Source organism: Neomonachus schauinslandi, chromosome 10 (genome assembly GCF_002201575.2).
Source record: "Neomonachus schauinslandi chromosome 10, ASM220157v2, whole genome shotgun sequence".
In the NCBI taxonomy this organism is placed as follows: Eukaryota; Metazoa; Chordata; class Mammalia; order Carnivora; family Phocidae; genus Neomonachus; species Neomonachus schauinslandi.
This window is the reverse complement of record NC_058412.1, coordinates 109,515,529-109,536,269: the sequence shown is the minus strand read 5'-3', so window position 1 is coordinate 109,536,269 and position 20,741 is coordinate 109,515,529. Positions and strand designations below refer to the sequence as shown.

The 20,741-nt window shown below is 43.1% G+C and overlaps 1 protein-coding gene across 1 annotated transcript in view; it reads left to right on the top strand.

Annotated features, from left to right (window-relative positions):
- The window catches only part of TMC2 (transmembrane channel like 2), a 62,223-nt gene that overhangs the window by 20,927 nt on the left and 20,555 nt on the right, over positions 1 to 20,741 (top strand). The window contains exons 4-12 of the mRNA XM_021689333.1: positions 1,382 to 1,472; positions 4,715 to 4,796; positions 5,139 to 5,245; positions 7,345 to 7,443; positions 9,947 to 10,089; positions 11,739 to 11,886; positions 15,078 to 15,266; positions 18,044 to 18,223; positions 19,908 to 20,057. Of these exons, the coding sequence (XP_021545008.1) occupies positions 1,382 to 1,472; positions 4,715 to 4,796; positions 5,139 to 5,245; positions 7,345 to 7,443; positions 9,947 to 10,089; positions 11,739 to 11,886; positions 15,078 to 15,266; positions 18,044 to 18,223; positions 19,908 to 20,057 (1,189 nt within the window). The remainder of the gene's footprint in view (positions 1 to 1,381; positions 1,473 to 4,714; positions 4,797 to 5,138; positions 5,246 to 7,344; positions 7,444 to 9,946; positions 10,090 to 11,738; positions 11,887 to 15,077; positions 15,267 to 18,043; positions 18,224 to 19,907; positions 20,058 to 20,741) is intronic.

The window sequence follows — 20,741 nt, the reverse complement described above, 5'->3', positions numbered from 1 at the left end:
CTGTCTCCTGGCCACCCTGCAATGAATCCTCCTCCGTTTGTGCGGCTCTAGACAGGGGCTGCTGAAAAACTGGCTCTCTGGGGGCTGCGATGAAGGGGGCCTGATTTGCAGCCTTTGCTGATTTCCATGGTCTAAATACTCCCACCGTGGCCAATTTCAAGCTACCAACAGTTTAACAGCTGGGTGGCCAAGTTCCTGAATATTTAACACTGGGTACTCAGGAGCCCGTTCTCACCAGCCCCAGCACACCACCCAGAATACGTAATAGACAAACTGATCCATGTGTTTCTCATCCAGCCTTCCCGGGATATATTCACTCCCTCATTCAACATTCATGCAGTCCACAAATGTCTACTGAATGCTGTATTCATTTTCCTTTTCTTTACTGAAGTAGAGTTGACATACAGTATTATATTCATTTCAGGTGTGCAACAGTGTGATTCCACTTGTGTATACATCACGCAATACTCACCACGATAAGTCTAGCTACCATCTGTCACCATTCAACGTTATTACAATATTATTGGCTATATTCCCTGGGCTGTACTTTACATCCCCATGACTTATTTATTTTATAACTGGAATTTTTTACCCCTTCGTCCCCTTCACCTGTTTTGCTGTGTCTGTTTCTATTGCTGCTGCAACAAATGGGCCACAAATATAACTGTTTAAGACGATACTCCTTTAGCTACCAGCTCACAGTGGGCTGGTCAGAAATCCAGCTGTGGCATGGTTGGATTCCCTGCGCAGGGTCTCACCCCGCTAAAATCAAGGTATCAGCAGGGCTGAGTTTCCCTTGTGGGGCTAGAGGTCTTCTTCCAAGCTCCCTGGTTTTTGGCAGAATTTGCTGCCAAATTCTCTTGCTTTCCATGTGGCTTCCTCTCGAGGGACCCAGCAACAGAGGGTGGAGAATTCTCTTGCTTCTAATTTCTCTGACTTCCCCCTCTGCCACGTCTCTCTCTCTCTCTCTGATTCTCTCTCTCTTCTGGGTTTAAGGGCTCATGTGATTCCTCTGGGCCCTTCCAGAGAATCCAGGATAATCTCCCTATTTTAAATTCAGGAATTTTCATTCCATCTGCCAAGTCCCTTTTGCCATTCATGGGTGTGCCAGCAGGGGGCGAAAGTCGTGGGGGCCAAAATTCTGCCTACAGGTGCCTACAATGTATTAAGCACTATTCTTAGCATTTGGGAAACTTCCATGAAGGAAACAGACAAAATACCCTGCCTTCAGGGAGCTTACATTCTAACTAGGGGTATAAAAACACTCAGGCTCTCAGCCACATACACACACGCTCTCTCATAGTTCAGATTTCTTTTCGTTTCGTGTTGATTGAAGTTCTGCCTCTACCCCCCTCCCCCCCCTTTTTTTTTTCCTAACCAGGGAGGCCCAAGAATTTGTGGAGAAGTACGAAGGAGTCTTGGGAAAGGGGAAAGGCAAGCGACTCTATGCCTATAGGATGCTGGTGGCTAAGGTGGGTGGTGCAGAGGCAGCAAGCCAAGCCCTCGGAAGGGCTTGCTCAGCCTCTGAACCCAGGTGACCATCACAGGCACCTGCCCAGGTTCTCCATTTCTGTTTAGCTCCCAGAATCCTCAGTGCGAGGTCAAGCCGACCAGCTAATTTGTCCAGGAATAGAAACTGTCTCCTGTCAATTTCTCTCCATTTATCTGCAGGGACTTCAGTGTATCTGAGATTTGTTTCTTCTCCAATGAAGAACTGTAAACTCACAAAACTGATGAGGTTAAAGCACTGAGATCTTATTTCCCAAGCCCCAAACCCAGACACATTGTTTGACAAATCATCCATTTTTATGTAACACCTGGATAGTTTTTTCATGTATTCTTTGTTCATTGGTGCATTTGAGTTTTATCTTTTTCTTGGGGGACGTTTGGCTATTTCATATTCTTCCCAAAACCCATTCATTCCATTAAGATCTTCATATGTATTGCCAAAAAGTTGCAGATGGTGGTCCCATAATTTTTGGAATTACTTTTTGTATATGTTGGGTTTGGGTCTTTTTTATTCCTAATACTATTTTTTTCTCCTTTTTTCAGTTTTATTGCCTGGTGACTATCCATGGGTCATTTTATTAATTTTATCTAGAAACTATTTACCACTTAACTGCATGCTCACGTCTTTTTTTTATTTTCTCCAACTGAGGAATGTGCTCTTCAAATATACTTTCAATAAATAATTCTGTTTAGCAAATAGTTCTAGCTTCTTCCCTAGGAAAAGGATGGCTGTCAATCCTGTCTGTGTTTGCCTTCCTTCGTTGCTTTAACTTCTTTGTTTTCTCTCTTTGCATCCTCAGAAATTTCTCAGGTTTATTCCCAATATCATTGAGTCCATTTTCTTCCGTTTCAGTTATAGTCTTTATTACATCTAATGCTTATTTTCCTTCGATTACTGAGCCCTAGCTACCTTATAATCCTTCCACACTTCACTTACGTTCTTTTTAAAATCCCAACTTATCTTTTACTTAGAAACCCTATTTATCGTATCCCTGTAAGAATGGTGAATCATTTCTCAAAATTAGTTATGTAGCCTCAATGCCTTTCAAAAATTGCAGAGTCTTGTCCCCTTTTTCTCGTTCTGCAATACTATTTCTCAGACCTCACTGGGTGTCTCAGTCATTCAGATCTGGATTTCATTCACAGAATGCGTAGCTTGCCCGCATCTTGTTCACCCACTATCTGAAATCCTTTTTCTATATAGAGCTGGAGAACAAGACAACTTGCACATTTAATAACCCAGTCCCAGGACTGCAGCTACCGTCTCACGTGGCTCTGAGGAAGGGAGCTGGGGTCTTCTCCTGGCCACGCTCCATCCCAGTTTTCTGATTCTCTAAACCAATGAAGGATAAGAGCTTCAATGCTGAGCTTCTCCAAGACTTTCTCGGCCTCTGCCCCACCTCCAGGGCATCACTTTTCAGGCCAAGATGCCCACAGCCTCGAGGGGCTGTCAGATGGTTGCCAGGTGATCAACTAACCGGCAGGCTGTCCCCAGGGGCCTCCCTTGGCAATGTTCATTATCCCTCTTGGCCCTCGTTCTTGCAAGTCTATATCCTGTACTGATTTTATCAGCACGCTGACAGGGGATCCATCCCTCGGGGGGAAGACTCATATTAATAAAGCTTCTGAGACTGATAGGTAAAACCAGGTGCTGGATTATTAATTTACAAGGAGAAATAACCATGAGAGAACTGGCAGTGTGAAGAGTTCACATCAGCTGCACCTTTTATTTTTTTATTTTTTTTAAAGATTTTATTTATTTATTTGAGAGAGAGAGAATGAGAGACAGAGAGCATGAGAGGGAGGAGGGTCAGAGGGTGAAGCAGACTCCCTGCTGAGCAGGGAGCCCGATGCGGGACTCGATCCCGGGACTCCAGGATCATGACCTGAGCCGAAGGCAGTCGCTTAACCAACTGAGCCACCCAGGCGCCCTGCACCTTTTATTTTTTGATAGTAGAGTTACTTTATGTGGGTAGCTAAACCATAATCCCAATTCCAATCTATTAACTTGCAACCACAAATCACTACCATAGAATCCAAAATACTCACAGCCCATCACAGGTGATGGGCAATGCTTCCTTTATAGACAGACTTACATAGAAAGCCAAATAAGCCACCAACGATGAATTTTGAGCATGGAATCAGAGCTAGGGAAGGTAGATAAAGCAGCGGGACTGGAATGCCCAATGCCCACCATCTGTTATTCTCCACACCCCTTCCTGTTTTAGGGATAGCTTTGCCATTGTTATCAACCAGGCTTTTGCTTACATGTTCCTCTTCTCTATTGTACCTGTGACTACCGTCCTTTTCGACAGGTGGCTTCCTTCCTTGTATAGCAATCATCCCATCAAGATACAGTCAAAGCCCGCAGTTCTGGAAACGTATCTGATCCCTTCAGATAAATTTTCATTTTGAGCCTTTAGTGAATTTACACAGGAAACCTCACTTCCTTCATGAGCAAGTTCTTAGACCTTTGTAATAATAGAAACTGATCTTAGGATCTTCTCCCCACTACTTCTTTGTCCGCTGTTTTTTATGAGTTTTTTTATTTAAGTTCCAAATGGATGTATTTCCAAGGAGTAGGGTTTTTGGAGAACAACCCCCTTGAGATTGACAAATTTTCACCCAATCAGTAGACAGACAGCTACTCAGGTTTCCAACTGGTACAAACTCTGAGTGTTGGAGCTGGGAAGGGACCGTGGAAAGAAGCAAAATGCCTTCCTAACTCCTTTCAGAAAAACAAAAACAAGAACAAAAAAAAAAACAGGCTGTTGTTCTCACCAGGAAAAGAACAGAAGCCATGGGTTGAGGTTCTACCAATTCCAACATGGCTGGGCGTGCACAACAATTCCTATCAGATTTAGGCACTTGGCTGTCTGCCAAATGTGGATGTGAGAGTTGTGAGATTTCTTTTCCCCCTCGAATGTTTGTTTTAAGATGAAAAAAAAAAAAAGTTGCATCAGAGGTTGCTAACCCAATTTGATCCCCCAAGCCAAAAGTATATACAGAATTCCTAAGTTCATATACACACTGTCCAAACATGAAATTTTATCAGCACTAGAGACAAACACAAGGCATTATGCTGTGCTGGCTTCTCTCTCACCCCGCTCCTGAACTTTGGTGTTGACACGTCAGCATCAACATGTCCCTCCAGGCCCCAAGGCAGCATGTTAATGAACTGAGTATATTACCTGTTTAATTTCAGAAGTGGGTCAAGTTTAAAAGAGACTTTGATAATTTCAAGACTCAATGTATACCCTGGGAAATGAAGATCAAGGACATTGAAAGTGAGTATTTTGGCGTAGCTGTGTTTAGCTGGTTTACTAAAGAGCTTTCCAAGGGCTTGGTGTTCTTGACCCGCTGGTCGGATCATTTCACAGGTCCTATGGTGTTAGAAAACAGAATGGGCTTTGAGCTAGTCAGGCCAAGATTTAAATTATGTTTCTTCATTTTCTGATTGCGGGAGCATAGGTAGTTTGGTTAGCCCCACATAGCCTCAGGTTATTTATCTGAACTATCCGTTCCACAGACTGATGTGCAAACTGAATCCATCACACTCACGAAGTGCTTGGTCGTGCTACCTTCCTCCATCCACAACATGTAAATCCTGCTGCCTTTTCTTATGCCAGGTCACTTTGGTTCTTCCGTGGCATCATATTTCATCTTTCTCCGATGGATGTACGGAGTTAACCTCGTCCTTTTTGGCTTAATATTTGGTCTCGTTATCATCCCAGAGGTAAGACAAGAGCTTCCTAGATCTTTAGGTAGTGTTGAGGCTTATTATGACCACCATCCTCATTTATATTAATCAAATACTCTCTGTTTGACAAAGAATTAGTCATTCATTTTAAGTTCTCTACTCCTATTCATTGCCCAGATAGTTCAGGGCAAAGAATGGAACCAAAACACTTGTGCTCCTTTTTTTTTTCTTTTTTTGGAGTGTTCAGCTTTTTTGAGGGCATGGGAGTCTAGAGGGGAGCCCTGGGTGCCTGGGGATAAGGCCTGGAATCAGCCTGGAAGGGCAGTGGCCCAATGGGCAGCCAGGGATAGCATTTCCATGACCTGGGTTTTCTTGAAAGTGGGACTCTCAGCTCCACCCCACCCAAAGCCTTTGGGCCCAAATGTGGCAGCATAGCAGGGATGATTGCAGTAAGGCTTGCCTTCATGCTCAGCATGGCCCCCTGACATCAGAGTCTTTCCACATTTCTCACACTTCCCGAAAGGCTGATGCCAGTTCTTCCTCAAAGAGGTCACCTGCTCAGCCATGCAGCCTGGTGGCCCACCCAGGGTCTCAGGTGGCCCCTGTGCCCCATGGGTGGGGAGGGGCACCTCCAATCCCCTAGGCCAATCCAGCCAAACAAACAGGAGGGGGGTGCTCAAAATACTTGTGTTTCTAAATTAAGAAGTGGATCCTACATTTTTCTATCTTTTGTTTTACTTTAAGATCAGTGGAGAATTAACATCTTAGTAAGTTTTTTTTCTTTACCCTGAAAAAAGGGAGAAATAGAATGCTTTGTATCATAATTTATTTTTTTTAAGAACCCTGGATTTAGGGATGCCTGGGTGGCTCAGTCGCTTAAGCGTCTGCCTTCGGCTCAGGTCATGATCCCAGGGTCCTGGGATCGAACCCCACATCGGGCTCCCTGCTCAGCAGGGAGTCTGCTTCTCCCTCTGCCTCTATGCTCTGTCTCTCTCTCAAATAAATAAATAAAATCTTAAAAAAAAAAAAAGAACCCTGCATTTAAATAGTATTCCTCACTATTCCCCCAGATATAATCTTATTACGGATATAGGTGCATCCCTACCTATAAATGAGTAATTGAGAGACAGAAAAGGAATAAGCAACTTGTGCAAAGTCACACAGTACGTTTGTAGTGAATGAGATCCCAGGTCTTCAGAGTGTTGGCCTGGGATCTTTTCCAAGGGAAATCTGACAAATTAGAAGATTTCTGTGAGGAACACCATCAAGCATTACAGGACCAAAATATGACTGAATACACAGGAGGATATGTTCTTAGAAGGGAAAACTTAATATCGTAAAAAAAAAGAAGTCAATCCTTCCTAAATCAATATGTAAACTTCATACAATTCTGATTTTTTTAGAATTAAGGATGCAAAAACAGGCATATATATTAGGTTATTAATAACAGAACTATGTACATGTGAAGAACTAGCAATATTCTAATGTCCAACAACAGGTGATTTGTTAAGTAAATTTATGATAGATATATGGGATTAAATATTTTGAAGTCATTTTATTTTGAGACATACCATAGGCCATAAAGAATTGGTCATAAAATTATATTAAGCTAAATAACCAGACTAAAATATATATAAAACTCAGAAGCAACCGTAAGGAAATATATGAATATCTAACAGTCATCTTTGGGATATGGAGGTGATAGGGAAGTTTTTTTTAAGATTTATTTATTATTTATTTATTTGAGAGAGAGAGAGCACAAGCAGGAGGGGCAGAGGGAAAGGGAGAGAGAATCTCAAGCAGACTCCGTGATGAGCACAGAGCTGGATTTGGGGCTCCATCTCATAGCCCTGAGATCACGACCTGAGCCAAAACCAAGAGTCAGACGCTTGAATGACTGTGCCACCCAGGCACCCAAGTGATGGGGAATTTTTTTAAATGCTCTTCTGTACTTTTTCACATTTTCTACAATGAGTATGTGATAGTTCTAAAACCAGGGAAGTGATTAATGTTATCTAAAGAAGAAAGTAGGTATTTCCTGTTCTGAGAAGGGAAATGTTTCACCCAGTATATGAATGTCTCCATGTGTTTGTATTTTCTGCATGCTTCATCTTGTCGTTCTGTCCCTACACAAGGTACTGATGGGTGTGCCCTATGGGAGTATTCCCAGAAAGACAGTGCCTCGGGCTGAAGAAGAAAAAGCCATGGATTTTTCTGTCCTTTGGGATTTTGAGGTACCATCCCCAACATGCCAATGCACTTCTATCATGTGATTGTAAGGCCTAAAATCTGCATGGATAAGTGTGAAACACTGCATTTAGTCATTGGAAAACCAGTAGCGCTTAACTCAAATGGGGTCCCCATATGCCAAATGAACTAGCCAACCATGTCCTCCTAAGTCCCCTTCATGGGTCCTTTCTGCAGCCACACACTGTTCCTTTCTCTCTGCCAGATCCATGTAAGTGATCCTCTAGGGTGGTTTTCTCTCCTCATACCCACAGGAAGACTCCAGGGCTATCACCAGTTCCGCCATTCCCAAGCTTCACATGGCATCCTCAACTGAATATCCTACCTGCTCCTCAAATTCAACATCTACCCAGCTAAACCCACATTGCGTTTTCCCATCTCCTTTATTGGAACCACCCCATTCACCCAATCATTCAAGTGTGAAACCTGAAAGTCATCCTACACTTCTCCCTCTTCCTCACTACCACCCCCCACACACACACACACAACCAATCAACCACTAACTCTATCTTGATTCAGTCCCCCTTTCTCTATCCCTCTTGCCTCTTCTTTGAATCATGTCCCCACCGTACCAGGACCATGTCAGAATCTTCTACCTCTGCTTCCTGCTTTGACTCGGCTCCTAAAAATCTTCATTCCCTCTGCTGCCAAAGTGATCTTTCTGAAATGCAAACCTGCCCCCATTGCTTCCCTACATCTGATATTCATTTATTCCCATTCCCAAATGGAATAAAATCCAGTGTTTTAAATCAGGTTTAAGAAAGAACTGTTCACCACCTGGCTGCTCCCTCCCTCTCCAGCTCCATTTCTGTCTCAGACCTCATACTTTAAGTTCCAATATTTATCAAGTTTGGGGGAAGTCCCTGAATGCATCACATACCAGTGCCCCACTGCTTTTGCTCAGGACACGGCTTGGAACACCCCTCCCTCCTTCTGGGTCTCCTCAGCCCTATGCCTTTGTGGGGCTTGGTCTGCAGCTCCAAGGAGTTCCTGAGGCTGAGAAGCCTGGCTGTGATGGTTCAGGCAACAGGTCATTGCTGCTGCCATTGTTCATGCTCAGGTTCAAGTTCAGGTCAGGTTCATACTTCTCAGGTATGTGTGGAAGTGAGTTGGAGTATTTTTCCAAGTCATTTGGAGTAAGGGTGTTGCAAATAACTACTACACTTCTATACTACTAAGTATTATATATACTACTATTACTACTGTGTACTACCACTAAGGATTTCTTTTATTCTTTATTTTGCTCAAGGACCCCTATGGAAACATCCTATCTGCCCAAAACAAACTGAATCTATTCAACAATAATCCTCTGTTTTGTTGTTGTTGTTACCAATGGTAAATTTTTTTTCTTTTTTTTAAATATGTTTTTTTTTAAATAATCTCTTGGGTAAAGTAGCATCTGTCAGAATTCTCTACTGCAAAGTTAGTATTTTTCTCTTTTCAATTAGTATTTTGGGGAGTGCAGTGGATTTTAATGTAACAAGGTATGAAAAGTTTATTATGTGATTCAGGTTCCACATTACAACTAATAGGGGATGACTATTTATTATTGAGTTTAGGTATATCAAAGAAGAAACAGCCTCAAGTATATGAAAAGACTATTAAGATTTGCCTCCCCTTTCCAACTCCGTATCTGTGTGAGGCCAAAATAATCCCGTTTTACCTTCAGCAAAGATGTAAAAGAAACGCTAAAATTCTAAGCTAATTATTACACCTGAAAAGTGTACTGATTATACCTAAAGCCAATTATACCTAAAAACCAAAACGAAACAAAACTTGAGGTTCAGATTAGACTGTAAGCCTTGTAAATGTATCATTTTCTTTTTTTTTTTTTTTTTTTTAAAGATTTTATTTATTTATTTATTTATTTGAGACTGAGAGAATGAGAGACAGAGAGCACGAGAGGGGGGAGGGTCAGAGGGAGAAGCAGACCCCCCGCCGAGCAGGGAGCCCGATGCGGGACTCGATCCCGGGACTCCAGGATCATGACCTGAGCCGAAGGCAGTCACTCAACCAACTGAGCCACCCAGGCGCCCAAATGTATCATTTTCTTTGTAAGTTTTGTACTGAGAAATCTCACAGACCCCCGCCTACTTCCAGAGTGTTACAGTAAGACCCTGGAAATGTGAGGGGGAAAGAATTTGGAGCTCTTTGTGCATGTGCACACACACACACACGCACACACACACACAAGCACACCTTTACCCCTAATTGTATCCGGAATGTTAGCAACGCTCTCCTTCTCATTCGGTATCTGTATGTGTTCTATATAATGGAGAATAAAGAGAATGAAGGAGAGACGTGGAGACATGGATAGACTCTGGAGCAACTGGCAGAAGTTAAAGGAAGAACAAGGACACCCAGAATTCTTCCTTTCACCCCTCAGACTCCCATTAAACCCCTGAGAAAGAAATCCCAGGTAGAATGAAAGCGTCTGATGACCATCCGTGCTAAGCTTACAAACCCAGAGCATTTGGACCTGTCCCACAGGGTTACATCAAGTATTCTGCTCTCTTCTATGGCTTCTACAACAACCAGAGGACTATCGGGTGGCTGAGGTACAGGTTGCCCATGGCGTACTTTATGGTGGGGGTCAGCGTGTTCGGCTATAGCCTGATGATTGTCATTAGATCGTAAGTACGACCATCTCTTTTACAGGCTTTTCATTTTCTTCACACAAACAGGCCAGTCTGTGCCTCCTTACCTTCCTGTGGGGATTTAGAGAGAAAACAAGGAGACATATAAAGCAGATATGGATTGTCATATGTGATATAAAAGACATAAACAGGGTAATACAGGAAGTTTTGAGAAATGGGATAGAAACATCTTTACATGATGCTGAGAACTGCCAGTCACACTGGAAGTCTGGGGCATAGCAGTTTACACAAAGAAAGAGCATATGCAAAGGCCCTGAGGCAGCAAATACCCTAGTGAGTTCCAAAACCTGTCAAAAGGCCAGTGTGGTTTGAGAGTGAGCAGGTACCTGGTAAAGTAAGGCTGGAGAAGTCTTCAAAGTCTGTTTTTGCTTTCCCCAGAGCTCAGCTTCCTCAGAAAAACTCTTCTGCTCCTCTTTAACTCTAGCTTGCATGTAAAAAACTCAAAAGAACATATGTGGTGTGATTAACCATGGTGTCCTCTCTGGCCCCAATTCTACCTGTCTCTGTGGTCAGAAACGGCCTTTTAATATGTCTGTGTCTCTTAATTTATATCCTCTGAAGAAAAACTTTGGCCCACGAATAGCCTTCTTCTAAGCCAGGGGACCCCAATCAGCACAGGCTGGTGCAGGGTGAGGAGGTACAGTCTCCTGCACAAACCTGACTACCAGGGCCCACCCCCCCCTTCAGCAGGGCCACATGAGGTCATTCCTCCCAGAAGAGCACAGGTAGCTGTGTCTGCAGGAGAGGAGTTGAGCAGGGGTTAGAAACTCCAAAAAGGCAGCATGGGGGCTTAGCATGGCTTTCTGTCACATCATCTCAGGGGGAAATACTACTGTTCGCGAGGGACTGCCCAGCACATGATAGTCACCACTGGATGATGGGTGGCTGCCCTGCCAGATCTATCAGAGGAAATAGGCTTGCTTTTATTCTTAGCCCTCATGTTGTTGCAATGTTCTCTGTTATTATCCCAGATAAGTATAGGGATACAGAAGGTTTCCCTGATGAACCAAAACTCTGAGTCAACTAAGCCCATGGAGTAGCAAATCCCAAAAGCCAACACATAAGATAGAGAGGCACAAACTCTCCTGTACACATGCTGTATCTGATAGAGGACCTGCTTGGAATTCTGATTCCCACAGCAAGCATGAGGATAGGTAGGATAAAATGGGTGGGTAACGAGGCAGGTGCAAGGGACTTTCAACCTAGTTTGCTTAAGAGAAGGATGTACATGTCACTGGTTGCAGTAACAACTACCTCAAGACTTGTTGGATTTTATATCAGAAAATAAATATCTTTTCTGTTCAAGAAAATAGGTGAATTAGAAGGGGTTGTTCCTGCTTGAGAATAGAGTCCCCATAAAGGGTTCTCAAACAACATTGGCAGATGAGTCAAGCCACAGGAAAACAGATGTCAGGGTAGAAAACACAGCTCAGTGGTTCATTATCCAGATGATACCATGCGTGCTTGCTGTGGACTCTGATCTGGGTTGGAAGGCACCCTGGCTATCATTAGTTCAATTCCAATCATCTTGGCTCTTTCTCTTCATTGGATGCCAACTACCTGTGCCCCAGACCAGCTGAGGCCAAGGTTCCCTTGGGCTAACAGCAGTGGTATGCACCCTACAGGATGGCCAGCAATACCCAGGGCAGTGCAAGTGATGGGGAGAGTGCTAACTTCACATTCAGCTTCAAGATGTTCACCAGCTGGGATTACCTGATTGGGAATTCAGAGACAGCCGACAACAAATACGCCTCCATCACCACCAGCTTCAAGGTAGGCGCCCCAGGGTAGTTCCCACGTCCTGGGGGAACTTTGGGTCCCTCTGCTCATTAGGAGATTTCACCTAATGAGCATGGGGCATGGTAAATAATATCCCCAAGTAATTTGTGGAAAGAGCTTTACCACCAGAGGTGTGATCCTAGCTCTCAAGCCTTCAAGAAAGAATGCTCTAGGCTGTTACCCACCATCTGTTTCCTAATATGGCGGAGAATCATGGATGCTGGGACTTGGTCCTGACTGTTTCCTTGTGGAACTCTTTTCTGCCGGAGAACCTGGAAGGACTCATTTGGGGCTGCAGTTCTCAACCTTTGATGCATGTTTGAATCACCTAAGCAGCTTTAAAAATCTTTTGGGCCCAAACCCCCAGACATTCTGGTATAATTGGTCAGGAGCTGGGGGATTCCTGGCATTGAATTCTTTAAAAGCTCCCTGAGTGATTAGAAATCCCAGAAAGAGTTGAGAACCCTGGTTTGGGTGGGTGGGGGGCGTCAATTAAATGTACAGCAACTCCCTACTTAATTATCTCATTAATTTGTTCACAAAAGATATGTGAAGTGGCCTACACATCTCTATTTTATAAAATAAAAGCAAACCTAAGGGTAAACAAATGAATGAAGGCAGAAACTAGTATGCTGAAGTGCAGCACACCTTATTTGTTCCTCCATGTCTGTAAAAACCATCCAGAGTTATTGATAGTTCAATATTTCTCCCGTCTGATCAGTCAGACTTTCTTTCCCCCAGGACCTGCCAAAGGTCAGATTTACAACACACTTAATTGTCTTTTCTTCTTCCTTCTGTTCTCTTCTGGCCCTTCCTGGTAGCTACCCACTCACCAATGCCTACAAATGGCAGGTACGCCCACCAGGAGCAGAGCTTGGGCTCAGCAGCTCACTACATGGGTTTTGTGAGCCTACAGTCCTGACAGCTTGGCAGTGGGTAGCGCAGGGAGCTGGCTGGGCTCTCCTCCCTTCTCCTTCTCCCAGGAATGGGGCAGCCGGGGGTTGGGGCGCCACTGGCAGAACATCCAAGCGCAGGAGAGGGGTCAAAGGGGCTTTGCCTCTTCCTCCAGGCCTACCCAAGAGAGACAAAAAAGGTCATGTCTATGAAACACTTTGAACATCTGGCAAGGTGAAGGCTTTTCTCTGAGTCTATTAAAACCAGAGATAATAACCTTAAATAACAGAGCACATATGAAAACTGCATGAGCTAGTGCATATTAACTGCTTGATAAATTAGTTAAACCTGAACCTGAATACAGTAACTGTTCATTGATTAGAAAAGTCTCCTTCCAGGTACTGTGGTAATCAGGAGACCTCATTTACTCTCTTGGGTCTGGCACATACTATTTCTGTCTTCAAAGAGAGTTACTGATGCAGGATGAAAAGTTTATAATAAAAAATCTAGGGGTAACTGGGTGGCTCAGTCGGTTAAGTATCTGACTCTTGATCTCAGCTCAGATTTTGATCTCATGTCATGAGTTCAAGCCCTGCATTGGCCTCCATGCTGGAAGTGAAGCCTACTTAAAATATAGATAGATAGATAGATAGATAGATAGATAGATAGATAGATAGATAGATAGATAGATAGATATAATATATATATATATGTATATATAATATATATAGATATACACACATATATATGACTATTGTATTTTTATATACAACAGCAAACCACTAGAAAATAATTTTAACCCTATTTACAATAAAATTACATAAATCACATAAAATTCTTAGGCATAGAGTTAACAACAACAACAACAAATATACAAGACTGCTACACTAAAAAATATAAGGCATTTCTGAAAAAAATTAAGAAACCCTAAATAAATGGAGATATACCATGTTCATGGATTAGACAGAGATCAATAAATTATGGCCCAGGAGCAGATCCAGCCTGCTGCCTATGTTTGGAAATAAGATTTTATTGAAACAAAACCATGCCTATTTATTTCCATATTGTCAGTGGTTGTTTTCATGTACTATGGCATAGCTGAGTAGTTGTGAAAGAGACCACATGGCTTGCAAAGCCAGAACTATTTACTATATGGCTCTTTAAAAAAAAAAAAAAAGATTTTATTTATTTGAGAGAGAGTACAAGCTGGGGGAGGAAGAGGGACAAGCAGACTCTGCATTGAACCTGGAGGCCTACTCAGGGCTCGATTTCACAACCCTGAGATCATGACCCAAGCCAAAATCAAGAATCTGACGCTCAACCGACTGAGCCACCCAGGCGCCCCTACTATATGGCTCTTAATAGAAAATGTTTGCTGGCCCCCAGATTAGAAGACTCAGTATTGTTAACATTTAATTTAATCTATTTGATGTATAGTTTTAAAACAATCCCAGTCAGACAATTGCTGAGATCTCTCTGGGCCATAGTATCTATGACATGGGTAATAATAGAAACTACTCCATTGGTTTGTTACTGGGATTAGGAGGGATGATGCAAAGCAAGTGTTTAGCACCACATCTGGCATACAGTAAGTATTCAATAAATCTAAGCTTTTGTTATCACATGTACCAAAATGGCAATAACAACAAGATATATCTTCTTTTTTTCTTTCAAAGACTTTATTTATTTATTTGACAGAGAGAGACACAGTGAGAGAGGGAACACAAGCAGGGGGAGTGGGAGAGGGAGAAGCAGGCTTCCTGAGGAGCAGGGAGCCTGATGCAGGACTTGATCCCAGGACCCTGGGATCATGACCTGAGCCAAAGGCAGACGCTTAATGACTGAGTCACCCAGGCGCCCCAACAAGATCTATCTTCTTAAAGAAAATAATACTTGGGGTGCCTGGGTGGCTCAGTCAGTTGAGCATCAGACTCTTGATTTGGGGTCAAGACATGATCTTGGGGTCATGGGATCAGGCCCCTCATTGGACCCCACGTGGGGCTCCGTGCTGGGTGCGGAGTCCGCTTGAGATTCTCTCTCTCCCTCTCCCTCTCCCTCAGCCCCTCCCCACCTCTTGTGTGCTCTCGCTCTCTCTCTAAAAATAGATAAATAAATCTTAAAAAAAAGAAAAAAGAAAATAATTCCCCATAGGGCAAGAGTGCTCTGCCCTACCTCCTCTGTATTATTTCATTTATGAAAATATAGTGAGTAGTCATCTCAGGAAGCCAACAATGATGGTTCCCATTGGTTCCTGGCCTGTCATTATTCACATCTTATTTCCACACATTAAGGAATCAATAGTGGATGAACAAGAGAGTAACAAAGAAGAAAATATCCATCTGACAAGATTTCTCCGGGTCCTGGCCAACTTTCTTATCATCTGCTGTTTGTGTGGAAGTGGGTACCTCATTTACTTTGTGGTGAAACGATCCCAGGAATTCTCCAAAATGCAAAATGTCAGCTGGTATGAAAGAAATGAGGTAAAAAGGACATCTCTGTAGAAGTGAATACTGAGGGCAAACATGGAAATTATACTGGTTCCTATGCAATTCAGATGAATTACTGAAAATCTGGATTATAAGACATGTTTTAAAAAGTGAAATTACATCCCTTTCCAGTTAAGTTTGAACAAAGAGTCACCTCTTATTAGGCTTTTACAGGTTGTCAAGGCTGGATTATAATTAGCATGTCAGTCAACGGAATAGTAAGTTGTCTTAGCACCCACTATTAAAAAGGTGATCTTTTCTTCACAGCTCTACGGTGCCATACATCATAAATCAAGTATCTGTTAATGTGTGAGTGTGAGTCTGGGCTCTCTATTCTATTCCATTGGTTTATTTATCTGTTCCTGCACTAAAAAATACACTGATAAACTGTGGCCTTGAAGTATGTCTTGATGTCTGGCAGAGTGAGTTCTCTTATCAAGATTCACAATAAAACTCATTAAAGTTTCATTGTGATTATATTGAACTCATAAATCTCTTGGGAATTTAATATCTTTAGTAGTTGGCAAAATGGCTACAAGTTCTTCCCCTTCTTATAATCCTATATTTCTTTGCAATATGATTTTCTAGCTTCTCTCATGAAGAGGTAGAATCTATTTCCCCACCCTTGGAATCCAGCTAGTTTAACCACGTGAGTTGCTTTAGCAATGAGACAATAGCAACCATGATATAAGCAGACTTGAAAAATGCTTGTGTATTGGAACTTGCCCTCTTGGAAACCCTGAGACCTCCAGCATGTGAACAGTTCCAGGCTAGCCTGTTGAATGATGAGAGACACATGGCCCAGTTATCTCATCACTCTCCACGATAGCCAGTCAACTACCAGACATATGAATGAAGCCATCGACCATCAGCTGACCATAGTTACATGAATGAATCCACGTGAGGCCAGCAAAAGAACCACCTACCTAAGCCCAGAGAAAAAATACGGACCCACAGAATCATGAGCTAAATAAATTAAATAATAAGAAAATCTATCTCTTCCCATGAAGCAAAAAAGGATAGAAAAAGAAATGTGCAACTGGTAGGACAAATGGAAAGCATAAAATCAGATAGAATTAATGTCAGTGATTACAATAAATGTAAATGGATTAAAGCTACAGTTTAAAAGCAATAATAGGGGCGCCTGTGTGGCACAGTTGGTTAAGCATCTGCCTTCAGCTCAGGTCATGATCCCAGGGTCCTGGGATCAAGCCCCACATCGGGCTCCTTGCTCAGCAGGGATCTGCTTCTCCCTCTCCCTCTGTGCTCTCTCTTTCACTCTCACTCTCTAGTAAATAAATAAAATCTTTTAAAAAATAAAGGCAATAATAATCACAATGAATTTTTTTAAGCTACATGCTATTTACAATTAACTTATCTAAAACATCAGGTCACCAAACTAATAGGGGGATCCAAAAGATGCCTGAGATGGATTCTGCCCTTAAGTGGATTGCAATTTCCTTGGGAAGCAGACTTGACAAGAATAAACCAAAGCACAAACAGCAGTGGGCAGGAATAGTGATCAACTAAGACATTTTGGGTTACAGAGGTGTGGCAGGTGGAGAGTTCTTTGTGAGCTGGAGAGGCAGGGGCATTTTGTGGCAAAGGCAAGAATTAGGCTATGCATTAAACAAACATGTGAAGAAGGGCAGTGGTGGATGTGGTGCGGCGATGGCCCTCCAGATGTGAAGCACTGCATGAACAGGTGTGAAAGTGGTAAGAAGGCAAGCCAACAGTCAGTGTGATAGAGTATAAGGGAGTCAGAACCACCCCAGAAGATTTGACCCACCTGCACTTTGGTCAGCAGTTCAAGGATTTACTCTCCACTAAATAAGCAGTTTTAGTTACAAAAAAAAAAAAAAAAAAAAAAGTTCTACCATGATCAGGTTCAGTTATACGAGTCAGGATTCTCCCAAAATTGGAGCCAAAATTTAGTGCTTACCAGGCTCTAGGCTAGTAGACTTATGTCCACGATCTCTTCTGACTCTCACAACAAGAACTGTCATTCCCACTTTACACATGAAGAAACAAGAAACTCAGAGAAGTTATATAACTTTTCCTAAGTTACAAAGCTAGCAAGTGACAGAGCTGGGGCTCAAACCCAGAGAATTGACTCCAGATGCCATACTCTTTACCACATCCCTCTGCTGTTAGTTCCCTTCTGTGATCTCAGCTTCCTGTCTTCCATGTTCCTGAGATAAGAGCTACCACAGTGACTCTTGCCCAGCTCATGACTTTTACAGAACACAAAGCACTGTTCCATATGTTAACTCATTTATTTCTCAAAGAAAATTTGCTATTTTGGGGCGCCTGGGTGGCTCAGTCGATTAAGCATCTGCCTTCGGCTCAGGTCATGATCCCAGGGTCCTGGGATTGAGTCCCGCGTCGGGCTCCTTGCTCAGCCAGGAGCCTGCTTCTCTCTCTGCCCCTCTCCCCGACTCATTCTCTCTCTCTGTGTGTGTCTGAAATAAATAAATAAAATCTTTAAAAAAAAAAAAAGAAAAATTGCTATTTTTATCAATACTGATAGCAACAATCATGATGGCAACCAGTCACAGAGTTATGATATGTGGGATATATGCTGACTGCTCCAGGCATATTGGTGCCTTAGCCAAGGTCACACAGCAAGTTGTGGAGACCTGAGAGCATCTCCAGAGGCAGAGGAGGCGTCAACAAGGAGATGGAGATGCATGGCCCTGGGGGGTACAGAGATGGTGGCGAAGCAAGTGATATTGATGACATGAGTAATCCAGGCTTTCCTGATTTCTCAGGTAGAAATTGTGATGTCCCTGCTTGGTATGTTTTGCCCCCCTTTGTTTGAAACCATTGCTGCCCTGGAGAATTATCACCCACGCATTGGACTGAAGTGGCAGCTGGGACGCATCTTTGCACTCTTCCTGGGGAACCTCTACACATTTCTCTTGGCCCTGATGGATGATGTTCACCTCAAGGTAAAGACCACAAACTCCCCCAGCCCCTGGTGCCCACCAAATTTCCTTTTTCAACTATAATTTCCTTATGCGTAATTCCTATTAACTAAAGAAGTTTTAGAAAATTGAGAAAAGTACAGTGAAGAAAAAGATATATCTATATCCCCAGAATCCTATGAGCCAAAGACAACCACTGTTAATATTTTGCTACAGGTCTTTACTGTCTTTTTTACATCATATACATGTCATTTGGTATCCTTAATATTTTATCTGCAGCCTTTCCTATATTGCATCATAGCTGCCATAAATGTTTACCAGCCAAGTAAGTGTCCATTGACATGATACGTCATGGTTGACCCAACCTTCCATCACCGGTCACTAGATGGTTATGGAGCACCCACTATGTCAGGCCCTGAGGGTACAGCAGACAGCAAGACACAGTCCTGTTCCAAGGGTATTCACATCTAGGCTGGGAGACAGACTCATTCAATACAGCATGCTGTGGCATGTGCTTCAGTGGGGGCAAGCTAAGGGAAGCATGGCAGTCCATAGAGGGACTCCAGATTTCCCCCGCCCAACCTGGGGAGTCTTACCAGACATTGGAAAAAGCAGAGGGAACAGCTGGTGCAAACAAGGAACTGCAGGATGCCAAAGATTGGAGTGGAGGGAAAAAGCGGGAAATGAACCTAAGGGAAGGGTCAGATGATGATGGTCCTCTTCCCCACCCCTTCCTCCTCATTATTTAGCTGTATGAACTTTTACCTGAGTTTAACAGAAAACTACTGGAATATTCTAAGTATGGAAGTCACTCGCCTACCCCTCCACCTTCATCTCTGGTTTTCCTCCTACCCCAGTGAGCTGTTCTCTCCTGAGCCTCACATTTCCTCCATGGGACAGAATTTTCTCTTGCCTGTCTCTCCATGCTTCTCCCCATGTTTGTCTCGTTGACTAACCCTCCCTGAGGTTTTGTCTCAGATGTCATTGCCTCCAGGAAGTTCTCTGTGGCCCCATGGTCTGATGTGGATTTCCTTGGTCCCCAGAGAGTATTTCCCATAGCTCTTATCACTCTATTTTATAATTGTTCATCTTTGTCACCTCCTAGACTGTGAACTTTCTGAGGGAGGCCTGTCTCTCTTTTTCACTCTTGTGTCACCATTACCTTACCTGCCCAGAATAGACCCTGAAAAATATTACTCTCAAAAGAAGAATGAGGGGCGCCTGCGTGGCTCAGTCGGTTGAGCGTCTTCCTTCTGTTCGGGTCATGATCCCGGGGTCCTGGCATGGAGCCCTGCATCGGCGGTTCCTGCTCAGCAGGGAGCCTGCTTCTCCCTCTCCCTCTCCCTGCCACTCTGCCTACTTGTGCTCTCTATCTCTCTGTCAAATAAATAAATAAAATCTTTAAAAAAAAGAAGAAGAACAAATGAATGACTGGAAGATGGTTGGATGGATAGATGGATGGATGGATGGACAGATAATAACTTAGAAAAGAACTTCATGGAAAACACCCAAGGACATCAGCCAAATGCCCCCCTCTCCTGTATAGACTGAAAGGCTGGGGAGGGCATTTCTGTAGAGACTGCTGAGGGGTAGGGCAGAAGCTATGTGGTAGAATGGTGGCATGTTCTGGCTTTAATTGTTGTTCCCGTGGGAAAAGTTGAACCATCCCTGGCTCCTTCCAACCCCACATCTCCATCTTCCATTCTAGCTTTCTAATGAAGAGACTATAAAGAACATCACTCACTGGACACTGTTTAACTATTACAACTCCTCAGGTTGGAACGAGAGTGTCCCCCGGCCACCCCTGCACCCTGCAGATGTGCCCCGGGGTTCTTGCTGGGAGACAGCCGTGGGCATTGTGAGTAGTTACGCTCTCCTGCAAAAGTGATCTCTGTTCTCAGTTCTTTGTTATTTCTTTCGTGATGTTTCTATTTTTTTTTTAATTTTTATTATTTATTTATTTATTTATTTTTTTATTTGAGACAGAGAGAATGAGAGAGAGAGAGCACATGAGAGGGGGGAGGGTCAGAGGCAGAAGCAGACTCCCTGCCGAGCAGGGAGCCCGATGCGGGACTCGATCCCGGGACTCCAGGATCATGACCTGAGCCGAAGGCAGTCGCTTAACCAACTGAGCCACCCAGGCGCCCTGATGTTTGTTTTTAAGCCACCAAAATGTCAAGCCAGTATTTCTTAGGAAACGTCTACCTTTTCTCTTTCTCATTTTTTTTCAGCATCCCACATATTTTTCCACATGCTCCATTCATCAGCCTAATACCACTTGGATTCATTTAGAGTCTTACTGCAAATTTCACTGAAAGCCTGAGTTTCTCCACCTCGAAATAAGGAATAAATACTCCTAAAAATTGGATGCAGGATTTGTGTATATATGCGTCTGTGCATCTTTGTAAAGAGAATTAATGGTTTTCATTAGTCTCAAAAATTAACAACTACCATTTCTCCTTATGCACTGTCACCATTATTCCTGTAGCTTGCACAGTATGGACTTCAAAGGCTAATGTTCTTTGCCTTCCTAGGCAGAAAT